General features: G+C 39.3%; 1 protein-coding gene across 4 annotated transcripts in view; it reads right to left on the bottom strand.

The window, feature by feature from the left end:
* DIAPH3 (diaphanous related formin 3) overlaps positions 1–15,356 on the bottom strand; it is a 522,043-nt gene that overhangs the window by 360,184 nt on the left and 146,503 nt on the right. For 3 of the 4 annotated variants that reach the window (XR_007461112.1, XM_049647035.1, XM_049647034.1), the window contains 2 exons: positions 12,933–13,069; positions 9,483–9,588 (listed from right to left, as the gene is read on the bottom strand). Coding sequence is in view for 3 of the 4 variants with exons in the window: in XM_049647035.1 (XP_049502992.1) it covers positions 9,483–9,588; positions 12,933–13,069 (243 nt within the window). In the remaining variant the exon portion in view is untranslated. Of the gene's footprint in view, positions 1–9,482; positions 9,589–12,932; positions 13,070–15,213; positions 15,326–15,356 lie in introns of those variants that run through there. The other variant, XM_049647036.1, reaches the window with a different exon arrangement.

The following is a 15,356-nucleotide window of genomic DNA, read 5'->3' on the forward strand; positions in this document are numbered from 1 at the left end:
TTCATTTGGTCTTAAGCAAAATTAAACTTGAGAATATTTTGAGCATTTCAGGGGTACGGAAAAGAAAAGAAACAGAAGCAAATAAACTTGACTGTATCTAAAAGGGTATTTTAACCCATGATTTGTTTCAATGTTCTATTTCTCAATTATTGTCTAATAACAGATTTCAAGGTACAGTGACTATAACTCAATTAAAGGTAATTTTTCCTACTTTCTGAGACATGAAAATGTGATCCAATCAATTTTACAAATATCTATTCTGTATTTGAACTCAATAAAATCCAGAAATTGAAGAGGCTTTTTTTATTTTGTTTTTAAGAGAAACTGTGCCTTTACAACAGCCATGGGAATGCAGTTCCTTGACTGCAGGGAGTATAAATGACTAACAGCCCAGCCCCAGCTGCTCCCTGTGAAATCCATCACAAGATTTGAGTCAAACCCACACTTCCCACCGGCTTCTCCCAGCCAATGTCTGCACACAGCAAGAATAGTGAGACAGGACATGAAGGGCTTTGACTTGAGGATTCCCCAACCATGTTGCCAAGTTCTCCCAGAACTGCACAGCAGCCTAAGATACTTCCCCCAAGCCTCCTTCCTTCTCTCCTCCACCTGGGGTCAAGTGTGCACTGAGCTGGACATCTCCCCACCTGCCCCAGCCCTCTCCAGATCTCTAGTAGGCATTTCCCCTAGCTCCCTGCTGATCAAATCACTTGCTTCTCAAAGGACCTAGATTAACATAGCCTTGTTCTACAAAGCAAGTTGCGGAGAATATCATTTTCAATTTTTCTGATTCTTAAGTACTATACATGAAACTTCTTTTGTAACAGAGATTTTCACTTTTTCTTCTTGTTGTCTAAATGTGAGCACCCTATCCACTTTAGTATGTAAGCATGAGACATTCGTTAACACCATGTGCATGCCAGGTGTCTGAATATGTTTGAGACCTTATATTCCTCTTGTAACAGTTCTTGAGACAACAAAGACCTGGATTATATTTCTCCCTTTTGCTTCTTTGGAAAATACATTTCAGGGTAGAGCAATATCTATGGGAATCTTAGAAAGACATATCTATCATTCACCCCAGTCCACCGAATCCTGGAAGGATATAATCTACTACTCTTGTCCACTGTCCACTCAGTCTGTAATTAAGGTAGAGAAAAATACTCTGTAGTACCGCATGAACCAAAATTAATGAAGGATGCATTCCGTTCTATCTACACCAAGGTACGATGAATGACAGGAAAAACAATAAGAGCACAGACTGAAGAATAAGAGGGTGACAAGAGAAGGTTTAGTGGTCTGCTCCCCAATGCATGACAGTGCACCACCATGGGTCTCTTACATTTCTGCATGCATTGCAAGCCAAGGCACTGACTGCCATTTTTCTGGATGAACTTTTCAAGGAAGTTTGAACGGCAAATGGGTAGGCATGCTTCATGTCCAGTCTAATAAAGATAATGTCTCTTTGGAGCAAAAGGCAGGCACAATTACAACCCATTATAAAAGATTAGGATTTCCTAAATTCAGAGTTCCTGTCCTGTAGCACAACCTGGCATCCCCACCCTATCTTTAGACTCTCCAAAACAAAGGCCTGCACTCAATTTTATCCTGAACTGGGAATCCTACTGTTTATCAGACAACTGGGAGGCCACGTTTTAAGCACTATTACCCATTAGCCCCCTATTTGATAAAGATCCCATTTGGGGGGCTCCAATAACTATAAACAATGCTTTCATTCCAGAAGCACCATGTGGACATTCAAGACCACACATCTTATGAAGAAGCAAGGCATTAACTTGCTTGTCTCTCGAAAAACACCAACTTTCACCTTAGAGGTGATCATAAGAGATGTTCAAGTGTTTAAGCAAATGCTAGCGGTACACCGTGCAGTCCTCAGACAACCATGACAAGCTCACTCTCCAACTGAGGCTACCGTTGGTCCTGGAGAAAAAAGTTATTTATGTGTACATGCAGGCAGTTATCCCTATGATGGGAATCACCCAAGTGGAAAAGGTGCTAAGAAATCTGTCCCCGATTTTAGTTGACATTATCAATGATACCACACATTAGCCCCAGAAAGCACTCAGATTCAACTCACTAGCCAGGGTTGTTACGGATAAAAGTATTGCCCTAGACTTCCTTCTTGCTGAACCAAGGGAAGTCTGTGCAATCACTAATATGTCATTCTGTACCTGACTACCTCAGACAAGGTGGAAAAACCAACAGAAAAAAATTAAGAAAAAAGCCTCCTGGTGTTCAAAGTCAGACCTTGATGGTCTGTGGGGTTTGTTTAGCTGACTGGATCTAGGACCTGGAAGGCCTGGCTGAGGTCCATATGACAGGCTAGCCTCAACTTGCTGTTTAGAGTACGGCTGACCAAGAGCTTTAATTAAATACTCTGAGATAAACTGAAGAGATTTTGTCATAGCTTTTATCAATCAAAAAAAGCGCTCCCTGTGATGGAAGAGTTGAATTCCCTAAACTCAAGGTTTCTCTCCTAAAACACAAACCACTGCAACTGGAAACTGAGGCTGATACAAAGCTGTACTTGAGCCACTACTATTGCTGTGGGTAATGAAGTCCTTTGTTTTCGACCCAGGCATTTATGTCTTCTCATAGCATGCATAAGACTAACAAGGCAAACTAACACATTAACTTATAAGTGACACAAAATCACAGACCCTTCATCTTCTTGACACTCCCCACCCATGAGTCCAAGAGGACTGAAAGAGGAAGACATCATAGGAAAAAATGTAGCACGCTGTCACCACAGGCCTGAAAACACGTACACAGAAGCAAAGCCAAACATCCACCCCAAAAAACTCAAGGATTACCACCCTTTGATTCCTTTCCTGACAAAAATCTACCACAATTCAAACAGTCCTCCGACCAACAGCAAAGCTTTGGACAAACTCTTTAGAATCCAGATAATGTTTCCGATACTCTAGCAAATTATGGCTCTAAAATGAGAAGGGAGAAGATACACGTAGAAAGGAAAAGAAAAATAAAGGGAAAGAAATGAAAATAATAGATAAATTCAACATGTGGTTGAAACTAGGGACTGGTTCACCCGTACTTATTCCAACCCTCTTCTGGGAAAGCAGACTGTGTCAATATGAGAGGACAATCATACATATCAAGACCGGACCCTATGAGGAAAGGTTTGGGTCTGTGGCAGAAGCACTATTGTCTGCTCTAGGGTCTCAGGTGCTGACTAGAATAGAATGTTGGGAGTGGTTTTTCCCTTAGAACATTCACGGATGTTGTCTGGCATTTCTTCTACATTACGTCTGTAATACCCATCCACACACAGTTCCCTCCCACAAGTTCTGTTAAGGTATCCAGCACCATTTCCTGCTTAAATTACCCACAGTGGATTATGTTGCTTGAAGCTGAAAACATCTCTCTGATACACTTGAGAAAAAGTAATGTATAATTTAAGTCTGATATTTATATTTGTACTTTCTTTTCTGATAGGTAAGACTCTCTAAGGCCTGAGAATAATTTTAACTTATTTCTGGGACTCAGTTTTTCACTTTCTTTCTCTACCATATGCGTGGGAGGAATGAAAGTTATGTTCAGTTCTATCAAAAACATAGGCAGTCACATTATCTTCATTATTATCAGACTCAAAAAAAAAATCTAACAACACTCCTTTCAAAAGTACTATGTTATACTTTGCAATAAAAGAACAATGAGATTTTTTTTTATTTTACCATCTCCCACTTACTCCAATTTAAAAGCAAACAATTGGTTTCTATTTTATTCAGTGACAAACAAGTTTTATTTTTAATTTGGTGATTTGCTAATATCCACCAGCCTAGCACATTTCAATCAATGCAAAGTATACAGGTAATGGTATAAAATGGGCACTTAGTACTCAATAGTTTCATGGGCAAATTGATAATGAGCTAGCTCTAAAATATACTTCATTGTAGAAAATTCAGAAATATCCAAAGAGAAAAGTATTTTTAGGTATTACTAAAGTGTTGCATGATCTTTTTAAAGGAAACAGAGAACAACCAGCAACCCCCAAAAAGACAATCTACTTGCTACCCCCCCCACCCCAAACCACAACCCTTCTCCTTAAGTTAGTTATCTGGAAAACAGTACCTTTAACTCCTAACTTAAGCTTGCCACCTGCTAGCTATTTCATATATTAGGCTTAGTAATAATGAGAAACCTTCCTTCCAGAATAAAAATCCACAACAAAAGGGTTGAGTAGGGAAAATAAGAATTAAAATTCTTCCCATTGCTTATTCATCATCAAAAGCATACAAATTTAATCTGGCCTTATCAGAAAAATGGGAAAAAAAATGCTAAAATGAATTTTCACTTCTCAATGAAAATTAACTTTTAAAAACTGTATGAAGAAATTTTAGTGTTTCAAAAATAACACAACTAACCATAAAACAAAATATAATTACTTACAACTAAACAAATTACTTTCATAAAAGCAAATACAATCAGCCACCTAGATCTTGGTATAAAATTTCTCAAGAACTGAAACAGATGATTTAAATAACTATCAAGGGGAGGTGTTGCTGCTAGCCCTGCCCCCACCCTTATTCCCCTAACACTAAATACGGCAAACAAGCAGTCATTGAAAAAAAAAAAAGAAATCATCTCCACAAATTTTCACAGGCAGCATTACTCATAAAAGCCAAAAAGCAGAAACAATTCACATGTCCACCAACTGACAAATGATCAACAAAATGTGGAATATCCATACAATACGCATAATATTTGGAGCAGAAAAAAAATGAGGTTGCGACACATACTTCAACATGAATGAACCTTGAAAATATTATGTTAAGTGAATGCAATCAGTCAGAAAGGACCTCATATTGTATTATTCTTATCAAATGTCCAGAATATGAAAATCTATAGGGAGAGAAAGTAGATTAGCAGTTGCCTAGAGCTAGAGGGAAGGAGGGCATTGCAGGCTGACCGTGAAGGGGTAGGGTGGGGGGATTCTTTTAGGGGTAAATAAAAGGTTCTAAAGTTGATTATGGTGAAGGCTACACAACTCTGATTATACACAAAATACTGAACTGTCTACGTCACATGGGTAACTTTTATGATACGTGGATTTTATCTCAATAAAGCTGTTAAAAAAATCATTTCAAATTTATATCAGATTTTTAGATAAATGTTTAAATTTCTTCAAGTCTTAATGTCATCTTTAAACCAGTAATCCACTCTCAATTGTTAACTGACTATTCTCTTTCAGAGAATTGTATAGATATTTACTAGCTAAATATAAATTTATCATAACTACACCAATCATCTTTCCATATGGTAGCACCTTCAATGAGAGTAACTACCATAATAGAAATGACTAAATATACCCAAGAATGTTTTTGATACGTGTAGTTTGCCTTCAGGTTCATATGGTAATCAGTTATAATTCTTAAAGTTCGAATAGATGTACCTCAATGTTTGATAGCCAAAACAAATTTAATAGGCAAATAACGAATTTTAAGGTTATAATGGTCACCTTTCAACTGTCAATCATGTTATTTACCTAGATTAAACATGGCTTTGTTCTTTTTTTTCTTAAAATTTTATTTTGAGAGAGAGAGAGAGAGAGAGAGAGAGAGATGAGGGGCGGGGGGGGGGGGGGGGGGTGGGTGTAGAGAGAACCGTAAGCAGGATCCACACTGTCAGCACAGAGCCTGATGTGGGGATCAAACCCACGAACCATGAGATCATGACCTGAGTGGAAACCAAGAGTCAAATGCTTAGCCAGTTGAGCCAACCAGGCACCCCAAAACGGCTTTGTTCTTAACAAGACATTTTTTACCCCTTTCCTCAGACAGAGCTTTAAAATGTTAAATGATATAATATTGCCATAAACTGGGACCTTAGTTTTACCAAGATTTGTTCTTAACTGTTTATTTTGAAATAATTGTAGATACACAGAAAGTTGCAAAAAGAAACAAATGCACAGTAGATCCTAGGTATTCCTAACACCTTGCATGATTATAATACAACACAAAAACCAGGAAAGTGAAAATGGTACAACCCACAGAACTTACTTAGCTTTTAGCAGCCTTACACTCATTTGTGTGTATATGTACAGTTCTATGTGAGTTCATCCTATGTGTACGTTTGTCACCATCACCACGATCAAGATGCAGAACTGTTTCACCACACACAACTCCCTGCTGCCATTCATTTATGGTCACACCCAACACTTTCTCAGACCCCGTTCCAAATCTTTGGCAACCACTAAACTGTTCTCTGTCTCTAAAACTTGGTTCTTTCAAGAACGCTATATAAGTGCAATCACAAAGTGTGTAACCAACAGCACTGGCATTTTTTTTTTAATTTTTTTTTAACATTTTATTTATTTTTGAGACAGGGAGAGACAGAGCATGAACAGGGGAGGGTCAGAGAGAGAGGGAGACACAGAATCTGAAACAGGCTCCAGGTTCTGAGCAGTCAGTACAGAGCCCGACGCGGGGCTCGAACTCATGGACAGTGAGATTGTGACCTGAGCCGAAGTCAGACGCTTAACCGACTGAGCCACCCAGGCGCCCCTAGCACTGGCATTTTTCAATCAAGGTAATTCTCTGGAGATTCACCTAAGCTGTTGTATATATCAATAGTTCATTGTTTTTCATTACTGAGTAGTATTCTATGATACAGGTGTACCACAGTTTAACCCTTCATCTGTTGAAGAACTTCTGGGTTGTTCCCAATTTGAGTCTATGACAAATAAAGCTGCTATAAAAATACATGACAGGTTGTGTGTGAGCATACATTTTGTTAATCTGAGATATGTTCACGGGTATTGCGAAGTTCTAATTATGTAACAATTTTTTAAAATCTTTTGATGGTTTCTTTTTTTTATGTTTGTTTATTTTTGAGAGAGAGCGAGTGTGCATGCAAGCAGGTGACGGGCAGAGAGAGAGACAGAGAGATAGAATCCAAAGTAGGCTCCAGGTTCTGAGCTGTCATCATGGAGCCCGAAGTGGGGCTTGAACCTATGAACCATGAAATCATGACCTGAGCCGAAGTTGGACGCTTAACCAACTGAGCCACCCAGGTGCCTCTAGTTATGTAACAATTTTAGTATCAACACTCCTAATGTTTCTGAGAAAGGAAGATTGCCTTCAGTCTCCAATCTCCACTGTTGTTAATTGAACAAAATTCCTTTTGAAGTCTACCATTTACTCAACTCTTATGGCAAATGAACTAAACATTTTAAATACATTAATCTATATAATCCCCACATCAACCATGGGGTAGTGATCAACAGTCTCCTTATCTTACAATTTAAAAAAAAATGGAGGCAAAGAAGAGGTCTGGGGCATGATCCTGGGTCACAGAGCCAGGATGGGAAGAGCTGGGACTTAAATTCAAGCTATCTGACTCAGAAGTCTACTCCTTCCATTCCAAGACAGCATCCCGTCCACTCTTGGGATGTATGTATTATTAAATACAAAAAGTATACACTAGCACAAAAAGTATTTAGGGGATAAAGTTTATATGTGACTATTACATTTCCTAAGTGAGATTTTAAAAACTGGACGTGATCTCTAATATGCTATGCAAATGACCAAAATTCATCTGATAACCTGTTGCTATCTGCACAAACATTATACAGGTAAAAGGTAACCTGGGTACTAAAGGAAAATTCAGGTAAAGTCACCAGCTTTTCTCTACGAAGTTTTTTCTGTGTTCCCTCTTCCTTAGGCTTGTGGTAAATAGGAGGCCTGGGGCCAGATGAGAAAGGAGGAGAAGGGAGGGGCTCCTGGGTGGTTTAGTCAGTTGAGTGTCCAACTTTGGACCAGGTCATGATCTCACGGTTCATGAGTTCGAACCCCACAGGGGGCTCGTTGCTGTCAGTGTAAAACCCCCTTTGGGTCCTCTGTCCCCCACTCTCTCTGCCCCACCCCCGCCCATACATTCTCAAAATAAAAAAAAAAATTAAAAAAAAAAAAAAAAAAGAGAAGGGAAATGAGAGCAATGACATCCTTGTCCGTGGATACACACTGTAGACTCTAAGACTCTAGAATACATATGAAAAATCTGAAGGAGTAAGGTCCACATCAGAGGTGATAACACATCCCAGGCCCCTACTCCCATGCTCTCTGACAAGCCCTGATGAGTAAGTAGAGGCTTTTTTCCAGAAGCTCTGGTAACAGGACCTATGCATTAGGGAATATATACTCGGATCTCCAGCCCTACCTGTTGCCCAGAGAAACAAATCACAACAGGGTTCCTCACCAGCCATTCACAAACACTGTCATCAGAAAGGTCATCATCACAAACACCATCCTCAGAAATACCATAATACATTTTTTTAATTTTGACATCTCTAAAATTTTCTGATTGCTCATCAAATACTATCTTTTTTTTTTAATTTAACGTAAGATTTGGTTTCTTTATTCCTACCACAATGAAAAATAATACAGAAGCCAAGCTGCACAGACCTTTAAATAAAATTTAAAACTAGAAGTTTTTTACTAATTAAGGGGGAAATAAATTTACTTTGTAGCTATTATTAGCACATTTTGGTTTTTAATCATTGCTGCACATTAGAATCATCTGAGAATCTTTAAAAATCCCAATAGCCAGGTCATACCCATTAAATTTTTAAAATATCCAGAGGTGGGAGTCAGGTATTAATTATTTCCTTAAAGATACTCAGGTTATTAGCAATAACTAACAATTCCAGCAATTAAAACAAAACCCCTCTTTTTTTTTTTTTTTAAAAAAAAAAAGGAGAAATTATATAAACATTAGTTATACAGCTTGGACACTATACTAGTTAAGTCTAAAAATAACTTCCTTAAAAAAAAAAGTGACTTTCTATAACAGCACTTAAATATTTTTTAATTTATTTTTTAATATTTATTTATTTTTGAGAGACAGAAGACAGTGTGTGAGCAGGGAAGGGGCAGAAAGAAAGGGAGACACAGAACCAGAAGCAGGCTCCAGGCTCTGAGCCGTCAGCAAAGAGCCTGACGAGATCATGACCTGAGTCAAAGTTGGACGCTCAACCAACTGAGCCACCCAGGTGCCCCAATAGCACTTAAATATTTAAATATCTTTGAAAATCCTAGTGTACCTTGGTCTCCTTATTATTCATGCAAACTCTTAACTTTTCAGATCTAAAAACTAATAATTCAGCAAAAAGCCGTAATTCACTTAATTGTCCAAACTTCATAAAAAGTTGTAATTATCAAGTAGTAAGACTAACAGAAAATAAAGAATTCATGGACTTTGATTATCGATTTTATAGAAATCCCTAGGAAGTCAGCATCTAAGAAAGTAACGCAAGGAAATAATAACAGGTATACACCAAGTTATAACTATAAGAACACATTGTGATATATTACACATTAGAATTCTATACATTTATTTGAAATGTTATAAAACATTCAATGGCATGCAGGGTTTCGTACTTAAATATAAGCCAGTCAGAAAACAGTTATAAAACAATATGTAAGATTATACCTGAAACTTACCTGCAGCTGAGCTGAATCATGCCTGAGACCTTCCACAATAGATGAAAATCTGTCAACATTTCTTTCTTCTCCAGCTGATGTTAAAGCTTCTAAAACCTCTTCAAGGCTATCAGAAAATTTGAAATTAATTAAATTGCCAACAGCAAATAATCTAAATGCCTTAATACAACTGCTTGATCTATTCAACTCCAGAGTCACTACTCCCAGAACCAGCAACATTTTAAAAGCTTACTGAGTACATAGCATGTATCAAGTACTAGCTACATGTTTTAATTCATTTATGCCTAATAACCCTATGATGAGGATAACTTATCAAACATTTATAAAGTGCTTTCTACACATCAGGCATTATATAAATCAGTTTACAAATATTAACTCTTTTTAATGTATATAAGTCTATGAAGTTGGTATTGTCCCATATTATAGAGCAAGAAACTGAGGGAGAAAAAAGTTAAGCGATTTTTCTAAGGTCTCACGTCTCCTAAATGATGAAGCAAGGATCTGAAATCAGACAGTCTTTGTGGTGAGCACTGTCCTGGTTTCCTTAATCATTACACTCTGCTTCCTTTTCAGTGTAAATGAAGTCTGATAGCCAAAAATACACAGTAGTAAGGATTTATATACACACATTCGCACATAAAAAATATGCAAATAAAAATACGCACATAAAAAGTAACAGTTAAAGATCTATAGTCGCTACACCTTTAAAGAACAGTGTTAACACGATCTAGTGTATTGTAGGTCAGTTTGTAGACGTAAACATGTAGTCTGTAAATGTTATCTGTATCATTTTAATAACCTATTATGAAGTCAAGAAATAATAAATATGGAAGAAGTAGAAGAAGAGGAAGGTGAAAAAAGAGGAGGAAAAAGAGAAAGAGGGTAAAGAAAGAAGAGGGAAAGGAGATGGCCAAGAGGAGGGAAAAGGAAAGGAAAGGAGAAGGTGTTAAGGAGGCAAGAGGGAAGAGAGAAGACACAAGAAATGGGTGGAAAGAGGGAGGAGGAGAATGGAGGAGGAGGAGGAGAGGAAGAAAGGCGGAGGGGGGAGCACTAGGTGCATCTTGTGTGTCAATATTAAATACCCTCTTAGGGTTTTTACAATAAAGTTACTATGGTCTTTTTGAAACAGTTAAGGGAATGTGGTGCAGCTGTACCTGGCTTCACGTGCTGGCGCTGCTGCTGGGGACATCCTTGTCCATGGACACACACCTAGCTGTGCAGCCACGAGAGGACATCCTTGTCCATGGACACACACCTAGCTGTGCAGCCGCGAGGGGACATCCTTGTCCGTAGACACACGCCGTAGCTACCCGTGTAGCCACAGGGGGACATCCTTGTCCATGGACACATGCCGTAGCTACCCACGTAGCCACAGGGGACATTCTTGTCCGTAGACACATGCCATAGCTACCCACGTAGCCACAGGGGACATCCTCGTCCGTGGACACACGCCGTAGCTACCCGTGTAGCCACAGGGGGACATCCTTGTCCGTGGACACACGCCGTAGCTACCCACATAGCCACAGGGGGACATCCTTGTCCGTGGACACACACCTAGCTACCCGTCTTGCCCGGGGGGACATCCTTGTCCATGGACACACGCCATAGCTACCCACATAGCCACAGGGGGACATCCTTGTCCATGGACACATGCCGTAGCTACCCACATAGCCACAGGGGGACATCCTTGTCCATGGACACACGCCATAGCTACCCGTGTTGCCGCGGGGGGACATCCTTGTCCGTGGACACACATTGTAGCTACTCATGTAGCCACGGGGGGCATCCTTGTCCGTGGACACACGCCGTAGCTACACACATAGCCACAGGGGGACATCCTTGTCCGTGGACACACGCCGTAGCTACCCGTGTAGCCATGGGGGGACATCCTTGTCCGTGGACACACGCCGTGGCTACCCACATAGCCAAAGGGGGACATCCTTGTCTGTGGACACACGCCGTAGCTACCCGTGTTGCCGCAGGGGGACATCCTTGTCCGTGGACACACATTGTAGCTACTCATGTAGCCATGGGGGAATCCTTGTCCGTGGACACACGCCGTAGCTACCCGTGTAGCCACGGGGACATCACTGTCTGTGGACACATGCCATAGCTACCCGTGTTGCCACGGGGGGACATCCTTGTCCGTGGACACACATTGTAGCTACTCATGTAGCCACGGGGGGCATCCTTGTCCGTGGACACACGCCGTAGCTACCCGTGTTGCTGCGGGGGGACATCCTTGTCCGTGGACACACGCTGTAGCTACTCATGTAGCCACGGGGGGACATCCCTGTCTGTGGACACACACCGTAGCTACCCGTGCAGCCGAGGGCAGGGCCTGAGTCTTGCCTGCTGACTCTCCAATAATCCACACAGAGCAGCTCAACAGTTGCCAGGCCCAGGAGGGTCGCCACAAGGACAATTTTCAAATGCATGCGGGAGGTTCTGCTTACAGGCCTCTCTACCTAGCCTTTATGAAAGGGCTATTTATTTACTCTGTAGGTTGTTCTGTTTTTATATCTTCACCCTTTTTAAAAGATATTTTAAATAATTTTTAAATGCTTCCTGTAATAAGAATCCCAATCTTTCAAAAAAGAAAAAAAAGGGGGGTGGAGGTTTATCTTTATAATTATCTTTTAATATGTATGTAATGGTCTTTTGCTTACAATCCTAATATGTGTGGATAATGTCTTTAAAGTTTAAAACTTCAGGATGTATTTTATGGTCAAAGACTACCCTCAACCAGTAAAGTACTATTACATATAGCACTTTTATTATTTTTTTAAGTTTATGTATGTATTTTGAGGGAAAGAGTGTGAGCATGGGCTAGGGAGGGGCAAAGAGAGAGGGAATGAGAGAAACTCCCAAAGCAGGCTCCAGGCTGCCAGCATGGAGCCCGAGTGGGGCGAGTGGGGAGGCTCGGGGGCTCAAGCCCATGAACCATGAGATCATGACCTGAGCTGAAATCAAGAGTCGGAGGCTCAACCAACTAAGCCACTCAGGTGCCCCACAAATAGCATTTTTAAAATCTGCCTTACAAACAGATTTTCAAATAATATGATGTTTGCTTTTACAAGGGAAATTGCATGACCTACAATTTGAATTAACTCTATCTGGAAAACAAAAATCACTTAAGAAACAGAAACCATTTGCATATTTTTTTAAGTCTTTGTTGAGAATTTTTATTTAGGGTTTGAATTCAGAACAACTTAAATACGATGAAGAAATAAGTTTTTCATAGAAAAAGGTTAGCCCATAACTACTATACTGATTGAGAATAATTATTACTCAAACATTTCTGTTCAGACAATTATGAATCTAAATCAGCTGCTTAAGTAATACTTCATTTATTAACAGTAAATTCTGGTCTAAAATAGAATAATGAAAACATTAAGTAAATCAAATTATATTGTTATATAATTAGAGAAATGAGTTGAGAGGACTTACATGCTTTCCTCCCCTACAATGCATACTGCAGAGAGGAGTTTTACCACATCTGTCATCATACTTGGGTGCTTGGGATCGATGGCTTTGGCTAATAGAGAAAGACTCCTCTCTTCACTCATAATTCTTTCCAAGCCATACTGTAACATTTTGGAAATAAGAGGTTAAATGTTAGCAGTTTATTGGGGGAAAAAAAATAGTGCCCTAGAGGAAATACAGTTATTAAAAAAGTTTATAGGATAATATTTTTTTTTTACTTTGTACAAGCTAGAAACTATAAGGAATGTATAACATCTTGGAAAAAATTCATAGACTTATTCACATCAAAAACTATGATAGTCAACCAAACATAACTCCTCAAAGGTGATTTTACAATAGTATGACTTACAATTACTAAGAAAGCTAAGTATCCAACTGGAGAAAGGGAGAAACAGTGAGGAAAATGGAGATTTCCCAACAGAAACACACAAAATAAAAAGTCAGTTTTTGTACCGGACACTGAGGCCATAAGGAGCTTTCCTGGGAAGGATGGTTGGTAAGGGATATACCACACAAGTAAATACACAGATCAGCTCTAACCCAGAGAAATATAATGAAAACCACCCACACAATATCTAGTTTTCCAATAAAAAAGTAAAATTTTAATCAAATTAATCCAGTATATCTAAAATATTATCATTTCAACATAATCAATATAAAACATTTATTGATGAGACAGGAAGAAAAAATAACTAAGTATTCAAAACCCAATGCATGTTTTATATTTACAACACATCTCAGTTCAGACAAGCCACCTTTCAAGTGCTCAATAGCCACAGGTGGTGACCACATTACATAACACACACCTAGATAAGTAATGCTGAGTTCATAAAATGGGCACAAGTTGAAAGAAGATTTGGACAGATCCCGTGTAGAAACTGCCATGAGGAGCATAGATACTCTGATCCGACTGGTATTTTATCATCAGAAAGACAATGCAGTTGTAAACACATTATATAAATGGGATGATGCTGGACAAGGATAAAGTTTGTTTGCTACTGCCAGGATGCCACATCCAATTAGAAGATAAGGAGTCATGTTAATGACTTCGTGTTTTGATTTGAGGATATATACATCTCTTAGGGCCCACTTACAATCTATGGGAGATAAGTATCAAATAACAGAGGATAAATAGAAGCAATAAAACAATATGATTTATCTTCTATGTATCCCAAAGGATCCTTCTAAAGAGTGAGAAATTGGTTGATTAGAATTACTACTGAACACTAAAAAGGACTTTAATCCCAATTACAGACCTATGAACTACAGCTTAACTCAAAGTTAACACTAGATATAATTATCAAAGTTAAATCTATAACAAGCTTAGACCCAAATGCTGTGAGTGGTATGAAATCTTATTTCTAATTTTCCTATCGTGCCTACGTCATTTATATAAAGAAGCCGTCACACTGCTGAAAACACTGCATTTGTTTTCAACCACTATCTAAGGAACACAGGTACCAAGGAAGCAGCACAGGCAGAAGGGCCAAGCGCCCAGGATATGCTTTCTGGAGAGACATCTCGGTCTTGTTGGTGGCAGGGAAAAGTTTACAAATAGATAGCTAAGCCAGTCAGGAAATGATCCCTTTTGTGATGCCCTGGGCTGTCTCCTAACTGGAAACAAAGAAAGAGAAAGCAGGCATGGGGCCAAGGACTACAATGTTCTTCAATAACCATTATAGGGAATTGTCAGAGGTTTATAAAGTACCACTTAGATGCAATTCAAAAAGCCAATCAGTCAATGATTACCAAGTGCCAAAGAGCTGGCTCTGTCCTGAGAAACCAGAGGATTCAGTAAAGCATTTCCCTTTCATTTCCCACCCACTTGGATGTCCTTAGCCAACTCCTGCCCGTCTGGAATCAGAGTCCTGTGGCTCCTCCAAATACTCAAAACAACTCATAGTGATTTCCTCCAAGTGATACTAACTACCTTCTCTGTGAAGCCCTCTAGCACTAAACCATTATGCGTAGAGAGCAAAATATGAGCATTCTCTGATTTCAGAGTTTTCACTAGCACTTCCTAAACTCCAAAGCTCCACCATCGGCAGTATTCTGACTTTGCTAACATAAAAACATGCCGCGCTCATTCTAAGACTGGAATGAGGCCAGATTACCACCACTGAGCACCTATAACTAAAGACAGAATTGCCGCCTACTTCATTAAAATTACTCTTGTTCAATTATTTAAAAAACAAAGCAAAGCAAACAAAAACTGTTGACTCTGTGAAAGAAATAATCAACTTACCAGTGCTACCATTTAAAGTGCATTAAATGAAGCCTATTAGAACGTTAGAGAGGCGGTGACAAATTTTGGAAGGTCTAAGGTGTCTCTCTACTGAATATCAAGGGGCCACTCTGGTTTCTATGAAAACTCATATGTTCTAAATC

This window comes from Panthera uncia (assembly GCF_023721935.1).
Source record: "Panthera uncia isolate 11264 chromosome A1 unlocalized genomic scaffold, Puncia_PCG_1.0 HiC_scaffold_16, whole genome shotgun sequence".
Lineage (NCBI taxonomy): Eukaryota > Metazoa > Chordata > Mammalia > Carnivora > Felidae > Panthera > Panthera uncia.